This window comes from Rattus norvegicus, chromosome 3, assembly GCF_036323735.1.
Source record: "Rattus norvegicus strain BN/NHsdMcwi chromosome 3, GRCr8, whole genome shotgun sequence".
NCBI lineage: Eukaryota > Metazoa > Chordata > Mammalia > Rodentia > Muridae > Rattus > Rattus norvegicus.
The window spans coordinates 82,261,948-82,283,641 of record NC_086021.1 but is presented as its reverse complement, the minus strand read 5'-3'; the positions used below and the strand labels follow the sequence as shown (position 1 = coordinate 82,283,641).

Sequence of the window (21,694 nt, the reverse complement as noted above, 5' to 3'; positions counted from 1 at the left end):
ACATACCATTTTCTAATTACCGTATAACCTAGGGAATGTCAAAGATTGTATCCTTAGAAAGAAGATCTTGTACTTCATAAATAGTGGCTATCACTGGGAGGAGGGTGACATTCATAGATTGACAGTGGCAACAAAATTCTGAATGATCGGGATACTAACTAGCATAGTACTCGGTAAGGAAATGGTGTCCCAACTGTCTGAGATGGCTCAGTTCTGACCTTAACCACAATCGACTAAAAGTGTATATTCTTGTAAAGTACAGCCATGTGGTAATATTTTATTTCATCCTTGATTTCTATATTTTCTTTTCATGAAGATCGCACAATGGAAACATAGTTAAAGGAGTTGAAGATGCCTAAACTCTGAGGTTTTTTCTTCTCTGTCCATTTGAGCACAGCTAATTACGACATAACTATTTTTGCTCAAGTCTTTTGACATCAGCTCATTGGTCATAAAATGGAGAGATATAAGGCTGTCCACTTGAGGCTTGATGGGATGTTGATTTGTTTCTTGATTATTTACCTTCTGCAAGCTGATGTAGGTGCTTGCCTGATATTCCATCAATTGGAACCCTGGCCACAATTTCCAGATCCTTCATAGTGCTTCACAAATAAATTCTTTCCCAAGCCACTGATGCAAATGCCTGAAAAGAATAAACCCCATGGCTAGGATTGGTATCACATGCGTGAAATTTCCAACATTAGGACTTTAGAGGCAGGAGCAGGAAAAGCCGATGCCAAGGTCACCAACCTAGCAAGTTCAAGGGCAGTGTGGGAGACGTGGGACTCTGTCTCAAACAGCTGGGTTTTAAAGAGTGAAATGAACACTTTAGGGTTTGAAACATTGCACCTAGCTCAACAATTGAACAAGCTGGATCTTTCTAGAATCATATTCCTTTCTGGAAGATGAGAGACAGATAGCGCAGGTGTGGTGTGTGCAGAAGAAAAATATAAGATCCTTAAGCTAAAAAAAATGGAAAATGGTCTGTAGCCTAATCAAGATTGTGTTTATAGATAAATAGAAAGATACCCCTCATTTAAAAGATTTAAATGTTTTCTTCTGCAGATTTGAAGGTGTCTTGGTACTGCAGAGACAAGAAAATCAAACCATCTCGGTTCTTCAGGATGACACAGTTTGAAGACACTTACCAGTTGGAGATTGCTGAAGCCTTCCCTGAGGACGAAGGAACTTACGCTTTCGTTGCTAATAATGCTGTGGGCCAAGTGTCCAGCACCGCCACCCTGAGACTGGAAGGTAGAGTGAGATTTTTAAGAACTTCACAATACCAGTAACAGTTACTAAGGACGTCACATAAACCATTTGTCCTTCATTCCTTCCATTTAATTCACAATTTCCATGTTGTGCAGTTTCTGCTCCCCGTTCTCCGTGGGCCCTTGTCTTTTTACTTGCCCTGCTTTCTCTCCATAAAGCTTTGTGATGTTTTACTGTCTCCGATGGCTTCTCTGCTTCCTGATCAGCATGTATCAGACTGTAGCAAACAGTGCTGGGGGGAAATGGGGTATATTTGCTTTCTTACTGAGCCAGGATAGAGATCTGACCATCTTCACGTGGTGTTGACAGAAGTCTGATTTCACTAGCATTACGGTAGACAGTTTCAGATCTGAGCACAAGGTAAATATACTCACCAAGACTAACAGGACCCAGACTAGAGCCCCACTGCTAAGGTGCCTTAATGTTTCTGTTCATTAGTTAGAGTATAGTCAGAATCAGTTTCTCAATCACTGAGGACTTTAATTCAAAACAAGAGTAACAGTGGGCTGGGAGTGTGGCTCAGTGGCACTTGCCTGGCACGCTCCAGGTCTTGAGTTTTTTTCCTCAGCAACACACACACACACACACAGTCATACAACACACACTCACACACACATACACACACACACACACACACACTCCTAAACATACACACACATCACCCACACATAAATACATATAAACACACATATATACACCACACACACACTCCTAAACACACACACACACATCACCCACACATAAATACATGTAAACACACATATATATACACCACACACACACACTCCTAAACACACACACACATCACACAGACATAAATACACATAAACACATATATATATACCACACACACATACACAAATACATACATACACACACTAAAATAAAATTTAAAAATTATAAAAGAATTTCACACACAATCATGTTATTTTTTTATCAATGTACTCTACATGAAGTATAAAGAAAACAAGGATTTAGGGAAACTTCCAGTTTCTTCTTTAATTTTAATGGTTATAGTGACAGATTTTCTTAATAATGAGTCTAAAGTGGTTTGCAAAATAGAAAGGCTTGATTTAGACACAGAGTGGGAAAGTTAATTCCTGAATCTAGTCGCACTCTCCACTATTACATCCCTGGTCTGTGGCATTTCCTTCATTCTTTCAACTGATCGTTTCACCTTATCTGTCTGGAAAATGGTCAAGAATTTGTGCAACTTAGATTCCATAGTGTCAAAGCCTTAGGATCAGATTGAATTCTAGATCATCGCTGAAATCTATGGTAACATTAAAATAGACAATTCCAAATGAGTTTTTACTTAAACAGGGAAAGGCACTAAAAACTGGCGTGCTTCTTTTCAGGATTTAGCAAATCTGAAGGAGTTACACCAGAGTCTCAGTGGCATGCCTCGCCATCAGTTTCACTTATGAAGGAGGCCCTTGGCCAAAAGCCCATCTTCATCCAGCCTCTGCCAAGCCTCAGGGTGCACAGCGGGGAGACAGTCAGATTTCACGCGAGGGTTTCTGGTGTTCCCAAACCAGCAATCCAGTGGTTTCATAACCACCAGCCAATTCTACCATCAAAAGATGTAGTTTTCCATTTTGAGGAGTCCACAGGCATGGCTTTAATGCTTATAGTTGATGCTTACCCAGAGCATGCTGGGAAATACACTTGCAGAGCAGCCAATAGCGCTGGGGAAGCCACCTGTGCAGCTACACTCACAGTGACTGCGAAAGGTAAAGCCCCTCTTGCTCCAAGGACTTTGATTTGCTGTCTACCACCCCGTTGCTACTAATAAGAGTCCCCGCTGCTTGCTTCACTGTATACGTCGATCGATTCCCGCTTTACTAACCAAGTAGCATGCAGTACATCTCACTAAGCCTCCATCTGCAGGCTTAACCCACATAGTTGAATCTGATTGGAACATGTGTTTCGTGAAATAGGAAACCACTGTTTTGTTAGACAGCAACTTTGTTTGCCTGGTTTCTTTGGGAGGAGAGGGGTTGACTTTGCCAAAGGCGTCTGTTACATCGCCTCACCACCAAATGATCTTTCTGCTTAATAATATATTAAAGCATATGATGGAGAACGAATGGTTTACCAAATGTAGTCAGCTAAAGAAGGTGGAGATGGAGAGGGAACCAGATTGTGTTACTTTGCAGGCCTGAAGAGAGGACAGAAGGAAGGAGCCAGATGCCGCATACTGTCCCCATTAGCCTTCAGAAACCACCCACTGCTGACCGTTGGCAGTGAATGTTCTCCTGTGGGGTCCTACATTCTAGCACACTGCACCTGGCATGACCTTTTCACATGACAGTGGCCTCCTTCATCTTCTTCTTCCGTGCCCTTTGTGTCACTGACCTAGGCAAGCAAGGAAGCATAACATTCTTTTCTTTTTCAGGTGGCTTAAATATATAGTGCAAGCTCCAGATAGACAGTCCTAGGAAGGACGTCAGAGTCCACAGACAGCAGCCACTTCCTCTTTCACTGAGGAGGGTTGCAAAATAGCCCCAAAGGAATGAAGTCATGTCAAAGATCATTGCATGAATACGAAGTGTAGCTTTTTTTAGAACGTATCTCAGAGCTCTTCCTACACAGCAGCCTCTGTTCCACGATGCCGTGCCCTGTCCTGAGTGATCAGGGAGATCTGCCGGAAAGTCCAGGGAGAGAAGGGTATGCTGAAGGTTCTCCTGCCTCTTTGGGACCTCACTATTAAGTGTGGCAACACTGCTCAGTTCCTCTGTAGTCTAGATGACTTTTCTGTTGATAGAATCTAGACTCACGAAGATGTAACCACAGAGGCGTCAGAGTGGGGCAGCCACGGAACGGAAGCATCAGTGTGCTGGCATAGGCAACGTTCAGCTAGTAGACTAAGGGCTGTAGTGCTGGGCTGTGCAGTGATTACAGAGAGACGGCCTCAGCAGGGCTGGGTGCAGAATTGGTCACATGACATTTAGCCATGTATAACTTTTTTTAGTTTCACCTTCATCATTTTATGAAGCTTCCCAGGCGACCAAACTGAGTCAATGATCATGTTCCTTAACCCACCTCTAGCATCTAACCCATAAGTACTTTATGAAGGTAGGCTAAGTCGTTGGCCAAACTTGTAGGAGAATTTAACTCTCAGTGCAGATTCACTTTGAAAGCTAGCGTCAGGAAATCCAATTTATTTGGCATGGACTTCTTTTTCTGCTATTTATCAGAGACAAAGCTTGAAAATAGCACCAAATAGGGCTAAAATATTGTAGTTGCCAGCTTCTTCTTGGGTAGTTATCATTGTGTCTGGCGCTGATTCGAACTTCAATTGAATTGATTCCATAGTAAGAGTTAAACAGATTACCCTAATGATGAGTGAGTGTCCCATTCAGCAGTCACTGTCCTTTTCTTTCAGGCCTGAAGGTTCTAGATTTATATGGGGAAGCCATGAAAACAGAAAATTGGATATTGACAATAATAGGTTTCTATTTGGACTACGATTAATGGTCTATAGATAGTTTTTCTATAAATGATACTGCTTTTACAGTCTTGTATTCTCTTGAAATTATGGCAATTTTCTCCTGGCAACATCATGACTTAAGTTGTTATTGTACCTGAATCTCTATTGTATCTGAAAGAATGCAGAAAAATTTGTCTGAGAGAAGCATAATTTTCCCCTTATCCATGACCTTGCCTCTTAGGTACAAATATGATGAGAATGTCGTATCTGAAGTGTCCAGAGCTTGTGTTATGTATCTATAGGCAAAGGACCTTTACTGGGTCACGTGGGAAGGGGTCAAGCAGATGTCAAGCATCCTAGGGGTTATGGGAAGGAATAGCCACAAATTCCTCCCTGATCCTCTTCAAATGGTGGATGGATACTAGAGATAACAAGGGAGCAGTAAAGTTCTGTCTTGTGTATAGCTATCTCTGTACTGAATTTTGGTTCTCTTTCTTGCCAATTGGGAGAATCAGTTTCATTCATTCATTCATTTACTATGTCTGCAATCCCTCTCACCCAAAGTGGAGTCTTTGCCGAATCTGAGATTTTTGTTCCTTGGCAATCTCTGGATCTAGTTCCATAACGAACAATGCAAATGTCTAAGCAAACAAAGTGGCCCTGTCCAGAGCACTGGCTCTCAGTCTTACTAAAGTTTTTGCTAGCACAGTAATCACGCAGAACGATTGTTCATACAGAGGGGCTGTTTGTGACTTGTGTAGGTGACAGAGGTAACAGCTTTACCACGTTGCGCAGTTGGGAGTTGTCTGTGTTGTAGAAGTGGGAAAAGTGTTACTCTTTCAGATCTCTTCTGTAAAGTACAGTGAAGATGGCTGAATGTCATCTTCACAGAGTAGATTGAACTGGGCGCTTTTGGCCCAGGAATTCTTCTGTACTCCATTACAATTATGTTATCAAAATGTTATTGGAACAGGAGAACACTTCTTTTTAAATCCAAACAGCATTTCTTGCACTTATAAAAGTATTAAGGATGAAAAACTTTTGGGTGTTTGAAGAATGAAGGATTGGGCACAAGCATCTAGTTATTTAACATGAAGTCAGTATTTGTATGTGCCCTTTTATTTTGATCTAAATCATTTATGTAGGCTACATGGCTGTCCATAAAGATCAGATGGGGACATGAAGGGCTTGTTAGTCTGTTTGAACAATGGTCTTTAGTGCATAACAAAATAGAAACATGGGATGTTGCTTTTGAGACTGTCCCAGTGACAATCCATCTTCTTGGGATTCAGCCTGCGTTGTGTTCTTCCAAACACAACTAGTGCATAGCTTTCCCTAGCTACAAAAGAATCACAAGGGAGAGTAGTTACAAACGTTACTCCACTCAGATACTGAGAGTGTAATGATACCTTTAACGTCTGAAACTAACAAATGAAAACAATTCGTAGAGAAAAAAGAATTAAAGGAAACGTCAGGGTTGTCATTTATATCGTGCCAAAGATCACAAGGAAATGCAAGAAAGGCCCTCATAGCCAATGCCAGAACTACAGGAATTGAGGAACGTGTGTCCCAGGCTACCAGCCTTGTTCTGGAAGCTGTCTTAGAGACCACTGTGCCCTAATCCTAAACCTGTACCTTGTATAACAAAAGAAATTTAAGAGTTGAGAAGTCTTTGTCCACTGGCTGCCATGTCATTGAATGTTGTTATCATTCCAAATTTGAGAGGACACTCAAATCAAGAGGCCAGGAAATAAACAGAAGTGGCAAGCGATCAAGTGCATGTTCCTAATAAATGTGGTTTCCATGTCTTACACGTGTGCAGTTGGCAGGACATGACGAAGAGAGTATTTTTAGTTTGGGAGTTGCTTTTCTGGGTGCATGTGAAGGCATGGGGGAGTGGAACATGACTCTGTAATAATCTGTGATCCATCCGCTCATCGATCCCTTTGGCATGGGTATTTGGGGGATGCATCTTCTCATTTTACAACGGAAGGGCAGCGATTGTCACATAAATCGTGTGTTGATTCAGAAGTTGTGGGCAGTCACTCACCCAGGTTTCTTGTTGCTTTTCTATTTTAGCCCCTGAGTCAATTTTACATGAGCAGATCGGCCAGCAAATTGAAATGGAGATGAAAGGTACCGTTATGACGAATGTGAGGTTACAGTAGCAACTCTGGAGGATTAGCAGAACCCTTGACCTACTTGATATCTCTTAGAATTTTCGAGGATACGGCATAGATGTACAAATATATCTCTTTGAGAATATATTCCTATGTCGCATGCCTGGTTTAGTATGCTGACGGTTCTGTGCATTTCACAGTAAATTGTTGAATGGTATTTTTTTTTTTTAAAAAAGTCTTACATTGAAACTTTATCAGCCACGTTCAGTTTTATGTTTGCAGCCATCTTGGAAGGTGTGTACTATGAACGGTTGTCATTTTAATGCATGAAATCATGGACGTAGAGGTTTGTTTTTCAAAATCACGGTGACTTGAATTGAATGACGGGGGTTAACCTGCAATTTCCAGAATGCAATGTCATGAATGAAATTATAATGGAAATGCTACTCTCTTTTAGGATGTGTGAAAACCTTACATTCCCATTCTTGGTCCAGACCTCATGCACACAGATCACTTTAACATGACATGTCTCTTATACTGGCTTGCAGATAGCTATCTCGTGACCCTTGCCTGCTTACTTTGCATACTGTTGTGACTCTTATAGCTGTATTAGTTCGAATAAACGCCTTCTCATTTTATGTCATCTAATTCTTTATGATTTTAGTTCTATATATTTTTTAAATAGTTCATTATCAAAATTTTAATATTTCAATCTACAATCAAAAGGATCAGAAAGGGCGTTTATTCTACACTCTGCAAGTCGGGTAAGATTTCTCTCTTAGCCATCAAACCAGCAAAGTTGTCCTGCTCACAAAACAAATACACACAGGAATTTGTTACTTTTGAAATGCACTTTTGCTTGTTCAAGAAGAAATTTCAGCAGTCTGAAGAAAAGACCAGACAACGAACGATTGTCGTGTCAGAATCTTTTAAACAGAGCATGGTGTTGCGTTTATTCGAACAAATATGGTGAGTGACTTTTTTACGGATTTGTGAGACTCTGTAGCATGCACTTCCTTTCATTTCCCATTTTAAAAATTTCATTTATTTTCAACTTCTCCAAGTGCTGCAGAAAATAGTAAAATGCTCTGTAATTTAATTATCTTTCAGAAGAGCTCTTTGAGGGGGAAGCTGACGGCGCAGGAGACACTCGAGGAGCCTTCTCTGACTCTGAAGACATAGACCACCACTCCCTGATGGCCAGGAGATATGCAAATAGAATGTCGTCCACAAGCTCCTGGCCCGAATGTTTCAAGCCTGCTTTTACTCAAAAACTCACGTTTCAGTATGCTTTAGAGGGCGAACCTGTTGTGTTTACATGCAGACTGGTGGCCTATCCAACTCCAGAAATGACTTGGTTTCACAATAATAGGCCCGTCCCCACAGGTTTCCGTAGGGTGATAAGAACCGAGAATGACTTACACCAACACTCTTCCAGCTTAGAGGTGCAAAGGGTCCAAGCCCGAGATTCTGGCAGTTACAGGATCTTGGCAGTAAACAGTGAGGGGACCGCCGAGTCCAGTGCATCACTGCACGTTATCCAGAAAGGGCAAGACGAGAGGTACTTAGAATTTCTGAAAAGGGCAGAACAGACATGTGAAAACACGGGGAGTCTAGGGGGAAGGAGAGAGGAGAGGATAAAGGTGGGCCTGAGATTTACTGGCTCCCCCTTTAACAAAAGGCAAGTTGTGGAACAGAAGGGGATGATGAGAACCATACACTTTAGGACAGCGAGCCCTGTCAGGAGAGCAGCTTACGTGTGCAAGGACGAGTGGTCAGAAAGCAAATTCGATGTCAGAGGATGCCTGAGTGTAGGTGAGAATTTCCTAGATGAGGAAACCAAAATGAAGTTGCAGCGGTTACGGGAGGCAAGAAAAATCTTCTTAGAGAAAAGGAAATTATGTCTTTTAGACGCATCGTCTGAAATGAACTTGATGACCATGAGAAGTGAGGATCTTGTTAGGGAAGCCCCATTCTCTAGAGAGGAAGGGAAGATCGGGTTTGTGCATGAGTTTGCTGAAGACAGGGATAGGGTGGATAACTCAGTCAAAGGAATCATCCAGAATCCATACCCCCTTCCTAATCAAATACATCAAAATAGAGAACCTCCTTCAAGTGTCCAAACCACTGGTGATGAAGATCTCCAGGCTGAAAACAGCCTGAACCAAGAGACATTTCAAGAAGAAAGCCTCCTGGAAGGCTATTGGATTGAGCAAGACCTCGCAGGTGAAAACCCTCAGGCCAGGGAGCAGTTGGAAGATTCTGTGAGCAGCATCGTGGTCAGAGAACCATCCGCATCCACCTCTAATGAGGAAATGTGTGGATATGCGAGTAGCGGGATATATGAGGCTTCTGAGATGTCTCAAGTTCTCACACCATATTCCAGTGAGGCCTTGGGTACACTTGCAAATGCTGAAGACGCCGAAGACATAGACAGCAGAGGAGGAACACAGAGGGGTTGGCAAGAGGGGCAACGCCATGCTTCCACGAAAGCAGAAGAATTCAAAGCAGAGCGTGAGGAGAAAACAAGATCTTTTGAAAATTACATCCATAAACATCCGCAACGCTGCCCACCTTCATTTCTCCAGGATATTGAATCTCAAGAAGTCTATGAGGGTGACAGCTGTAAATTTGTGTGTCATTTTCAAGGATACCCTCAGCCCATTGTGACATGGTATAACAATGACATGCCCATACCACGTAGTCAAGGTTTTACCACTCATACATTCGAAAACTACTCAACATTAACCTTCCCTTCTGCTCAGCCCCATCATGGAGGCTCTATTACCTGTGTGCTGTTTAACCAGTATGGGACAGTGAAAGCAACCAGTATGCTTAGAGTGAGGCCAAAGCCAAGGTATGATTCCCAGCCTCATAAAGTCCCAGTATGGCCTGACCTCGCAGATGAAGAAGAAGAGCTGGCCTTGGTGTTTGACCAGGCAAGAAGTATTCATCCATCTTTTAGTCAAGAACATCCTCATATGTTAAAAACTCACCCCTCAGTCCTCCCCTCTGCAGACAGAGAGCTGCTTTCCTTCCCTGTAGAAATTCAGATAACAGCAGCCACTCCAACCCCAGAACAGAACAAAGAATACGGGGAGTTGTTTGAGTTGGAGCCTGAGGCAACATCTCGAGATCAAGCCATCCAGTCACCAAAACACAAATTTGTATTCTCCTCTGATATTACTAATGAGCCACCAAAAATGCTACAGGAAATGCCAAGGAGTGCCAGTTGTAGGGAAGGGAATTCTGTCATGCTTGAATGCCTAATATCGGGGGAGCCTCAGCCAGCAGTCGCATGGTTTCATAACGGGGTTCCTATAAAGCAGAGTCAAAAGTTTGAGATTGAAGAGGTTAATTATAGCTACAGATTATACATCAATGATGTCGATTTGCACGATTCTGGAAGGTATCAATGTGTGGCTGAAAATGATTCAGGCATAGCCGAGAGCATTTTAGATTTAACCGTGGAACCCATCCCTTACAGGGAGTATAGTCAGTTGGAAAATATAAGTGGAATTTATGCACAATATTCCAAAAATCAACAAACACAAGTTCAGGAGGAATCTGTAAGGACACATTTTTATGATAATCCAGTTGGTCCATTTACTGCCCAATCAAATGTAAAAGAGTATAGTGTAAGGGAGTGTTTTCAAAGCCTTGAGACAGTTGGGCAAGTGGACAAGATAAAAGAGGTATACTGTCCATCTCCTAGTGAAAAACTATCCAGGTCTATGCAGGATGCTTCTAGACCCTCAGATATCAATAAGTCTCACAGAACTGAATTCCTACAATGCCAAAATGGGGGACATATTCATGAGAGGTCTCAGTCAGAGGGTACCATTTATCCGTTTGTTGATGAGTTCAGAGAAGCTAACATTAGAAACGAAGTCAGAGATGGTTTTGGACATCATGGACCAGAATGGGGAAATATGAAAGTACATTCTCCAAGTGATAATATCCACTCCAAGAGAACCTCTGAGGCAGTTCAGGATGTGGAAGACTCGTCTGTCGTTACCTATGACGAAGCCCTTGAAGGAGAAAGGTACTACCCAGGCAAAAAAGTGAAGCATAAGATCATTGCATTTGAAAAGCTGCAGCGTGCAGAAAAGGGAGTTTTAGAAAAAAGAAGGACCAAGAAATCCTTTGTTACAGGCCCTCAAAAGAAATGGGGTAACAGAGAGTTTGCATTAAAGCAAAAGCAATCAGGCTGGAGCAACATGCATCAGGCAGAGGAAGTGGCTTCACACACAGAAGCAGATTCATCGAACATTGTAATGGATTTGAAGCAACTTTCCTCTCAAGCTCATGACGAATTTGAAACAGAAGAGAAGGGACAACAGGAAGAAATGCTTCCCCTAGATCAAGAAAAGGCTGAGCTTGAAGCACCTGTTACATTTGACCTCAAGCAGTTTCACTCACAGATAGAAAGTACAGACATGAATTTCCAAGATTTGGCCAATGGCCAACAAGGTAAAAGGCCTTTAGAACCTCAACAACCTGCTTCAGAAATGGCTAACCCCAAAGACATTGTCTTTGATCTAAAGCAAATGTATTCTCACATAGACGATCCAGGTGAGGCGTTCCAGGGCCAAGAAACTGAGAACAGGCAGGAAATGTGCCACAAGAAAGAGATTTCTGTCAACCAAAGCTTTCATGATGCCCAGGAAGAAAACACCTCAATTTTAAAAACTGATCATGTGCCTGAGTCTTATTCTGAAGTGGTCCATGGTGAATCATGGGCTTTATTTCAGACTCCATCTGCTGATGTGAAAGAAACTAACGTTTCTGAGACAAATGCTTCTGTAGAAAATGGAGACAAGAGTTTCATCTCCCAGTTGAAAAGGGCGGCGAGTGAGGAAGAGCTTTTGGAGGATCACGATATGGGGGACGGATCCACCATGGGACCAGCATGTGGTGTGACTCAGGAATATGAAGGAAATCTAGAAAACCCCAGAGGTGATGTCCATGGAGCAGATGTGCCTCACAGACAGCTGTCTCTGAGTCAGGACTTGCCATTCTTGATGACTGGAGAGCAGCAGGACCTAAAGGAACAGATAAGTGAGTCAATCCAGGTCTCAGGAGAAGAAACCTATCAGGAAGTTACCGTTCAAAATGAAAGCTTTGTCTCCACCATGGAAGGAGAAAAGACAGAGGAGAGTTTGCCTGAAAATCTCCCTAGATTGGAGGAGACCCAAACAACTGAAGAGGGGGCATCTGAGACCTCACTAACACAGTACTTACTTGCTGAGGGAAGGTATGAGGTGCCTGAAGTTAGAGACACCAAACGCAAGGCACAGCTCGTTCAGAGTGAGTCAGTGACTTCAATGGAGGTCGAAGAAGTAACTTTCAATACCGTGTATGAGTATTACAACCAGAAACAGGAATTCCTAGGGCGACCCTATTCTCCTGAGTCTGATATTTCAATTGATGTTGGGAGCACAAGCAGCGAAGACATATCTGAGTTAGATCAGTTCTATAGCCCACCATCGTCTGTAGAAAATTTAGAATCTCCAAAGTCTCTTGATTTATATTTTAAGCCTTCAGGGATAATTGAGCCATCCGTAGCAAATTCAAGAGCTGACACTCTTGAGAGATACTCAACACCTTCAGAGGAAAATGGAGAAAGATACTCCACACCCTCTGAAGGTGAAATACCAGAAAGATACTCCACACCCCCAGGGGAGGCTCTAGAGAGATACTCCACTCCCCCAGGAGAGGCTCTAGAGAGATACTCCACACCCCCAGGGGAGGCTCTAGAGAGATACTCCACTCCCCCAGGAGAGGCTCTAGAGAGATACTCCACTCCCCCAGGGGAGGCTCTGGAGAGATTTTTCACACCCCCAGGTGAGAAACTAGAGAGAGGTTCTGTTCCTACTAGAGGACCAAACCATAGTAGGAATGTAAGCATGAATCTGTCAAAACTAGAGAGGGAAGACAGCACTCCAAATGAGCATTTCCATACACCGACGGACGAGAGGATTTCACCTTATGAAACATGGCGTTCAGACTCATTCGGTACACCCAATGAAGCCATCGAACCCAAAGACAATGAAATGCCTCCATCTTTTATCGAGCCTCTAAGCAAAAGGAAGATATACGAAAATACAACATTGGGCTTCATCATTGAAGTCGAGGGTCTTCCGGTCCCTGGTGTGAAATGGTATAGGAATAGATCTTTGCTAGAGCCAGATGACAGAATCAAAATGGAAAGGGTGGGCAATGTGTGTTCTCTGGAAATTTCCAACGTTCAAAAAGGAGATGGGGGAGAGTACATGTGCCACGCAGTGAACATCATAGGGGAGGCAAAGAGCTTTGCAAAAGTAGACGTCATACCTCAAGAGGAAAGAGCGGTGGCCCTGCCACCACCAGTAACCCACCAACACGTCATGGAGTTTGACGTGGCAAACGCCAACTCATCGAGAACACCGTCTCCTCAAGAGATCGTCCTGGAAGTGGAATTAGGTGAAAAAGATGTGAAGGAATTCGAGAAGCAGGTGAAGATAGTCACAGTTCCTGAATTTACTCCTGATCATAAAAGCATGATCGTGAGCTTAGATATTCTCCCGTTGAACTTAGTGGATCCCAGTGCGGAGTCCCAAGGGGAAGAAGGCAGAGAGTTTAAGATCGATTTAGAAGCCTTTGAAATGCCTCCTCGCTTTATAACGCCCATCTGCGATTTCAGAATTCCAGAAAATTCCACTGCTGTGTTCAAGTGTTCGGTCATAGGCATTCCTACCCCGGAAGTCCAGTGGTATAAGGAGTACATGTGCATTGAACCAGATGACACGAAGTATGTGATTAGCGAGGAGAAAGGGAGGCACAGCCTTAGAATCCGAGATGTTGGCCCTTCTGACAGTGCAACATACAGATGCAGAGCTCTGAACAGTGCAGGCGAGGCCATCTGCCGAGGCTTCCTCACCATGGGAGAATCCCAGGCCTCTGCTGTGGTCACCAGGACAAGCAAAGTGACTTTAAGCAGTCAGAAGGAGGAGCTAGTCTTAAGGAGCAAATACGCAGACAGCTTTTTTGAATTCCAGGTGGTGGAAGGCCCTCCCAGGTTCATCAAAGGTATTTCTGATTGCCGTGCTCCCTTAGGGACAGCGGCGTATTTCCAGTGTTTAGTCCGTGGTTCACCGAGACCCACCGTTTCTTGGTACAAAAATGGAAGAGTGGTCCAGGGATCAAGGTTCAGTGCTGAGGAAAGTGGTATAGGGTTCCACAATCTGTTCATAACAGGCTTAACTAAAGGTGACGAGGGGGAGTACAGCTGTGTAGCTACGAACAACTCAGGAACAGCTAGGAGCAATGCCATCCTCACCCTCTTAAAGTGGGATGTCTCAGGGCCTTGGTCACCCCCAGAGTCTACGGATTAGCAACCTTCCAAGTGTAGCCACTATATTTGGATCATGACACAGAAGACCCCGGGAGATAGTCTTTCTATGTAGAAATCTCATCTTCTTCATGCATGTAAATATTCTGTGATCTAAACCCTGGAACCATCACCTGTATCAGTTATACCATGTGTCATCCAGCACGATTAAACACCTCCTTGGACACCTGATTGTTTGTGTTTGTACTTCTCCGTCACCTCTCCTCCACAGAGTGTCTCAGCGCCTTCTTTTGTCCCGTATACTATAGATGCATGGTGGAAGGAAGGGTGACCATATCGGATAACTGTGGATAACCTGGTAAGAGAAAACTCCCTCTGGCCCTAAGTAATGTTTTAATTAGAAGCCTCTTCGAATTCAGACACACCGATATTGATTTAGTTAGATGTCAGAGGCCAAAACCAGCCATAAACTCAAGGTTGCCCAAATGATAGCCAACTTAACAGTCTGTTTATGTCGCAGCCTTGGTAATTGGGCATACATAAAGGTAACGGTCTTTTCACATTTAAAAATACTTTGTTTTCTCATTTGGGGTATCAAGTAAAGTGCAGTGTTTAATTTATCATTGACCCGGGGGTATTACCACGTCCATCTAAATATAAATTTTTAACTATATGCCAGTGTCAGAATCTCTGAGTTAGACAGAACAAGGTAGGACATGTTTATAATTGAGAAAATATGGTAGTTTTTGTTTAGTATATATAACGACAGAGTAAGTTTTCTTATAATTTTTATAGAATGTTTAAACGTTAAAAAACAACTAGGAATCAACAAATATTCAAATTCCAGTAGGATGTTTATGTTTATAAGGTGAAAATTTAAGTTTGTTTTTCCATTTTAATAATTCACGGTGCTTTGACATTGCGATTATGAATCAATGTGGACCTTGGCCTTTGGATGTAAGACATAATAAATATGAAAAAATCCGTTTTCTTATGTAACAGTGTAGAGTTAAGTCAAAAGGCCTCATAGGTTATAAAGCCCATAGAAAGATTCTTTGTCACCCAATACAACTAAACATAACAATTTTCATCTTGTAATAGAGGAGAACCACAGAAGAGACAATGAGATTATTAGCCTAGCCTTCCTTTCTTAAGTTATGATCATGGCCTACTGGTTGCACTCAAGGACTGCATTCAGCAATATTTAAGGATCATAATCGTATTAACCATATTAACATTGATTACCAAATACCATTTATGTCAGATTTAATTTCCATAAGAACTTATATAGCTGCCACATTAATTGCTTCTTTTATCTGTTGATGCTGTCTTTGCAATGGAAGTTCCCACACATCATCTGAAACAAAAGATTAGAAGCATGTGTAGGAAACGGGCAGACCAGTCAGTCGTCTCAGTCCTCTCAAATTTTTAAAAATCGTATTTGTTTAAAGTGACCACCATCTAGTGATAGATTAAACAACTGTAGAAGAACGATTTTTACTTCAACCACAGAGTACATAATACCTTTGGTAATAATTTAGATATAATATACCACACCAGTGTCCCTGCAGTAAAACTAATTCTGTAGCAAAGGGACTTAGTGTTTTTCCTACATTTAGTCATATGCTGCATGTTCTCTTAATTAGAAATCCATGCAATAGCCAACATGACAGGCACACTTAACCCACGTTATCACAAGCACCGTCTCACACACACACACACACACACACACACACACACACACACACACACACACAAAATCCAGAAAAGCAAATGTAAACAGGGGAGGAGGAAGATGTTTTCATAGTTGTTGATTTTTAAATGTATATTTTCACTCCCAGAAGAATGAAGGCTTTGGTTTTCTTATTATGATTCCATTAGTCTCAGATGCATTGGTCTTGAGGGTGTGTTGGATAATAACTGAAAGGAAAAAATAAGCCTCCCCCACACTTATAATCATGCAATGGAATCTTTTATTTTCTCACTCAATGACACACAACTTGAAAGCTTGGGATATGAATTTCCCCGACGCTTGATAAAGAATTCCATGTGTTACACAGAGTCGTTTAGCAGTCATCGTGAGATACTGTAGACTCGGGTGATTTTAGCTACAGCTTTCATAGTTGGGCCCATGCGAGGCTCGTGCACTGTATTTTTGTGTGTATGATAAATACTCCGTGTTTTGGAACAGGGGAAATTTTTTAAAATATTTTTACATATTAGCAGCTCAAGGTTCTTTAACTACATCCACGTCTGTTCCCTTCCCAAGTATTTTGGGGAGTAAAGAGAAGGGAAAGCTAATATACTTAGCACAGAGGCAAAGCTAAGTGGCCACTGATAGTCTTTTGAGTATGAAGTCATCAGTGGCTTATTAGGACAGTCACAAGTAGCTTAGTAAGTAAGTATGCCACACTTGAACTTCTCTCTGAGCCTCCAGCTCATTCTGCCCCCTTTGACTCCAGACAGGAAGGCGCTGCCCCAGTTTTCATCAGAGAAATAGCAGATGTTAAAATAAGCGTTGAAGACGTAGCTAAATTGTCAGATTTTTTACATGCTATAGACAAGTTTCCCTAGTGTTTTATAGCCAGGAGGCATGAGTCCTGTCTTCCAATATGCTAAAGCACTTGACCAGCAAGGAATTAAGGCACAGAACTATTCAGTGTAAAATGAGAGAAGTGGATTAATAAAATTAAACTACCATTTATTTAGGGAATAAAACTTGCAGTAACAGGGCAGTCCAATATCCCCAGCAGACTGAATTAAGAACCTACTTCCTTTTGATAAGCTACCTGTCTCTCACTTGGTTGTTTGAGATCCTGTTAAAAGAGTGCATGTTACTCGGTGCCCCCTATACAACTGCCTTCCCATAAATTGTCATCAATGTTTGAATATTGGAGTCATTTTTTCTTATTTCTGCCTTCTGCTTTCTTAACTGTCTTATTATAAAATATCTCTTGAAGTACGTTGACAAGTTATGTGAGTGACAGGAGACCTGATTTCCTAATATCAGCAGTTCCTGCAGGAGTCAGAAATCAAACCTTTCCTATAGCCTCATATAGGAAGGGCACCAAACAGGCCTAGAACTGGGAATGCCCCTGCCTCAGTCTTTGAACCTGGGACTATGCCTGGCTAGCCTTTGGTTTTGTTATTGTTGCTGATATCTGTTTAGAAGGGCTAGTTTAAACATGTTTTCTTTGAAAATGATCACTAAATTCAAGAAAGTCCCATATAGCAATTGTATGTCTTGTTAGAAGTTGATGCAAGTGACCCTGGATTTACGATTTATTAAATGTTTATCTAGCACTTCTTCAAACTTCAGATCCAGATGTGTATTGCATTCGTGAACCTGAACAGATGAATTGGGTATAAAGTTGCTTTTTGTGCACTTGTTATAATTGCTTGATTTTCCTCGATAGCCTAAGAAAGTTAGGAACGCTGCGGGTTTTTGATAAGTTAACCTCACCACAACCTTGTTTCAATGCAGAAGGTCACTAATTGGTGTCTAATTCTTTGATACTGTTTGTTAAATGAAATCGTATGGTGACGTCATAATAATTTCTCTCCACACAGAAATTGCTAGCATTCTGTCTGCCAAGGAAGATTTTCAAACCTATAGTTCTGACCTACCTAATGAGAATGGAACACTTGAACTTCTGTCTGGGCCTCCAGCTCATTCCACCCAGTTTGATTCCAGACAGGAAGGCGCTGTCCCAGTTTTCATCAAAGAAATATCAGACGTTGAAATAAGCATTGAAGACGTAGCTAAATTGTCTGTTACTGTCGTTGGCTGCCCCAAGCCTAAAATTCAGTGGTTCTTTAATGGGATGCTATTAACCCCTTCTGCTGACTACAAATTTGTCTTTGATGGGAATAACCACAGCCTAATCATTCTGTTCACCAGATTTCAGGATGAGGGGGAGTACACGTGCATGGCCAGTAATGAATACGGAAGGGCAGTATGTAGTGCTCACCTAAAAGTAAGCCCTAAAGGAGAGAGGAGCAAGGACAAGGGATCAGTAGTGAAGGAAACTCTGGAGAAGCCTGAAGAACCTTGTTTGCCTTACTTTCTCAAGGAGTTAAAACCCGTGCACTGTGCTCCAGGAATCCCGGCTGTCTTTGAGTACTTGGTGCATGGAGAGCCTGCCCCCACTGTTTTATGGTTCAAAGAAGACATGCCGCTTTATACCAACGTTTGTTACACCATCATTCACAATCCTGACGGCTCTGGGACCTTTATTGTTAATGACCCTCAGAGGGGAGATAGTGGCCTGTACATCTGTAAGGCCGAGAACCTATGGGGGACATCCACCTGTACCGCAGAGCTTCTTGTGCTTCCGGAAGACACAGATGTGCCCGATGCCTCCTGCAAGGAAGAGTCCACCTCAGGAGTTCCTGGTGATTTTCTGGAAACATCTGCAAGAGGCCTTTCCGTTCAGGCATTTGACTCAGAGCAGGAAATTACAGCTTTTGCCAAGGGTGCTTTAGTTGCAGAGGAAAAGCTGCAGCTTCCTTATGAGCATAAGGTTGACAGCAGTGAACTGGGTACTGGGGTGACTCTAGGGGCTCAGAAGCTGCAACCCGTTATCATGTCCACTCTCCAGGGCACTGGGGAGCTGCCTTCCATAGATGGTGCCGTTCACACACAGCCAGGCAAAGAACCGCCCCCCACTTTACACCTGCAGACTGTCCAGTCTCAGAGGACCCTCCCCAAGGAAGATACTCTACAGTTTGAAGAGCCTGAGGAACTCTGCCCAGGTGCCTCATCTGCAGCACAAGTGAGTTCAGTCACCGTCAAGCCTCTGATAACCCTAACAGCTGAACCCAAAGGGAAGTCTCCACAGTCTTCAACAGCAGCTCCTGATGGTTCCCTTCTGTCCTCTGTCACTGAAGAAACACTCCATCTAGGAGAAAAGATGATCTTGGAAGTGGACAAAGAGCAAAGAGCTCTCCTCCTGAGTCAGAGCATAGCTGAGGGGTGTGTGGAAAGTTTAGAGGCGCTTGATGTTGCAGTCTCTGAGGTGCGCTCTGAGCCCCAAGTCCCTTCCCAACACACATGCATAGAAGAAGGCAAAACCCTGATGGCTAGTGCAGATACTCTCGAAAGCACAGGGCAAAACGTTGCCCTGAGGACCGAGGAGGGCAAGTCCCTAAGCTTCCCACTAGCACTTGAGGAAAAGCAGGTCCTACTTAAGGAAGAGCAATCAGAGGTCATGGCAGTGCCCACTAGCCAAACCTCTAAGCCTAAGAAAGAGCCCGAGGCAGTAAAGGGAGTGAAGGAGGTACAAGAAAGTGACCTGCTTTCTAAGGAAACATTGTTTTCTAGTATTCCCAAAGAGCAGCGACTACATCTGAAAACTCAGGTCCGAAGGGCTTTGCAGGCTGCCGTGGCCAGGGAGCAAGCAAGTCTTTTCTCCGAGTGGCTAAGAAACATTGACAAGGTGGAGGTCACAGCCGTAAACTTCACTCAAGAGCCCAAACGTATCCTGTGCACCTACCTTATCACCTCGGTGAAATCACTAACGGAAGAGTTAACCCTCACCATTGAAGACATAGATCCTCAGATGGCTAACCTGGAAACTGAACTTAAGGATGCCTTGTGCTCCATTGTCTGTGAAGAAAGAAACATCTTAATGGCTGAGGATCCGAGGTTTCAGGAAGAAGACAAAATAGGTGTGCAAGCAGGGAGAGGTCACCTTTCAGATGCACAGAAAGTTGAAACTGTCATAGAAGCTGAAGTCGACTCGAAGTACCTTGTCCCCAAAGAAGAGGTCAGCTGGTTGAACGTGGAGAGTCACTTCAAAGATGGAGATACCGATGAGGTTCCACAGACTGAGACTCTGAAGGTGGCAGAAGAGGGTGATACCCAGAAGACCAGTACAGTGAGGTCACAAGAAGAAGCTGAGGGTCCCTTAGCTGACCTTTGCCCTACTATACTTAAACCCTTAGTGGATACCATTTCTGAGAAAGGAGATACCGTCCACCTTACGTCATCCATATCAAATGCTAAGGAGGTGAACTGGTATTTCAAGGGTGACCTGGTGCCTCCAGGTGCCAAGTTCCAGTGCCTAAAAGAGGAGAATGCATACACCCTGGTAATCGAGTCAGTAAAGACAGAGGACGAAGGGGAGTATGTCTGTGAAGCCTCAAACGGCAATGGGAAAGCAATGACGTCAGCCAAGCTCACTGTGGGAGAAAGAGGTTGGACTTTAAGGAGTAAATGCATCAGGCTCGGTTCTAATGTCCACCACTTTGTAATGATGTAGGCGTCACCACTGACTTTTCACTGTCGGCCACTGTTTCAGGATGCCAGCCATTTTCAGGAGGATTGAAAGTACAGACATAATCATGGTTATTAACGTACGTTTCTCACTGCCTGGTTGGGTCGTACATTATCATAGCCTCACTGCTACTTCTTCAATAAGACATATTCTTGTATGCTTTATGGTGATGAATACATTTTCCTACGAAAATGTTTCGATAATATATAATAATAAAGTTTTCAGTGCACGGGCGCTCCGAAACCACCAGGCTCTTCTCTAAACTCAGCGTGACCATGATTAGTTGTCTTCTCTTTCCGTCTGTTGGCTGTTGTCTCACCTCACCACGCCAGCTGGTCTATCTTGTGTTTGCACCTTATTTTCGGTTCCTAGACGGCAGGGTGTGTTTCAATGGTACACCCTGTGGTTGCGCATGCACACACACTGCGTTAGGTTTTAATAATCCCCCCCCCCCGCAATTCACTGCAGAGTAACAATGGAAAATGTCACGTGCTTCTTTTTTGTCCTTTGTTTTTGTTTTTCTTTTTTTCTTTTGCTTTGCCTTCACGACTGTTCTCATCTCCCAGCCACACGCCTTCGCCTTCGAGTGCTGCAAACCGTCTCACCAATTTCACCTGTCAATTTTGTTAACAGCGACAAAAGTTAGCCTGCAAAGAGAAATGCGGGATGCCTGGGAAGGGGGCATGCTAACGGGTTCTGCTTCTGTTCGCAGCTGCCCCTGTGATCAAAAGGAGAATTGAGCCCTTGGAAGTAGCTCTGGGCCACCTAGCCAAATTCACCTGTGAGATCCAAGGAGCCCCCAATGTCCGGTTCCAGTGGTTCAAAGCTGGCAGAGAGATTTATGAGAGCGACAAGTGTTCCATTCGATCTTCGAACTACATCTCCAGCCTGGAGATCCTGAGGACCCAGGTCGTTGACTGTGGCGAGTATACCTGCAAAGCCTCCAACGAGTATGGCAGTGTCAGCTGCACCGCCACGCTGACCGTGACAGGTAAATGCCACACACTCAGCCAGGGGTGCAGTCACCTCATCTTAGGGTGTGTGGTGCTTTTCGTACAGGTGCAGAGCGTGTCACCACTGGGGGGATACTGACATCCTCTGTGGTATCACGTTGACTGAGGACCACAGAGGGCATGGGGACAAGTCATTCTTCAGTCACATTTCTGCCTGCAGCCAGAGCAAAAGTTTCGTGATTGGAGGGGAAAATGTTAAGTCATCAATTGAGCCTGACTTTGCTCTTAATGTGAAACATTTGAGA

General features: G+C 43.2%; 1 protein-coding gene across 50 annotated transcripts in view; it reads left to right on the top strand.

Annotated features, from left to right (window-relative positions):
• Positions 1 to 21,694, top strand: part of Ttn (titin) — a 272,483-nt gene that overhangs the window by 48,489 nt on the left and 202,300 nt on the right. For 48 of the 50 annotated variants that reach the window (XM_039106393.2, XM_039106391.2, XM_039106433.2 and 45 more), the window contains 4 exons: positions 1,066 to 1,254; positions 6,785 to 6,841; positions 17,729 to 20,356; positions 21,149 to 21,427. In XM_039106393.2, the coding sequence (XP_038962321.1) occupies positions 1,066 to 1,254; positions 6,785 to 6,841; positions 17,729 to 20,356; positions 21,149 to 21,427 (3,153 nt within the window). The remainder of the gene's footprint in view (positions 1 to 1,065; positions 1,255 to 6,784; positions 6,842 to 17,728; positions 20,357 to 21,148; positions 21,428 to 21,694) is intronic. The other 2 variants (XM_063284706.1, NM_032068.1) reach the window with 1 other exon arrangement.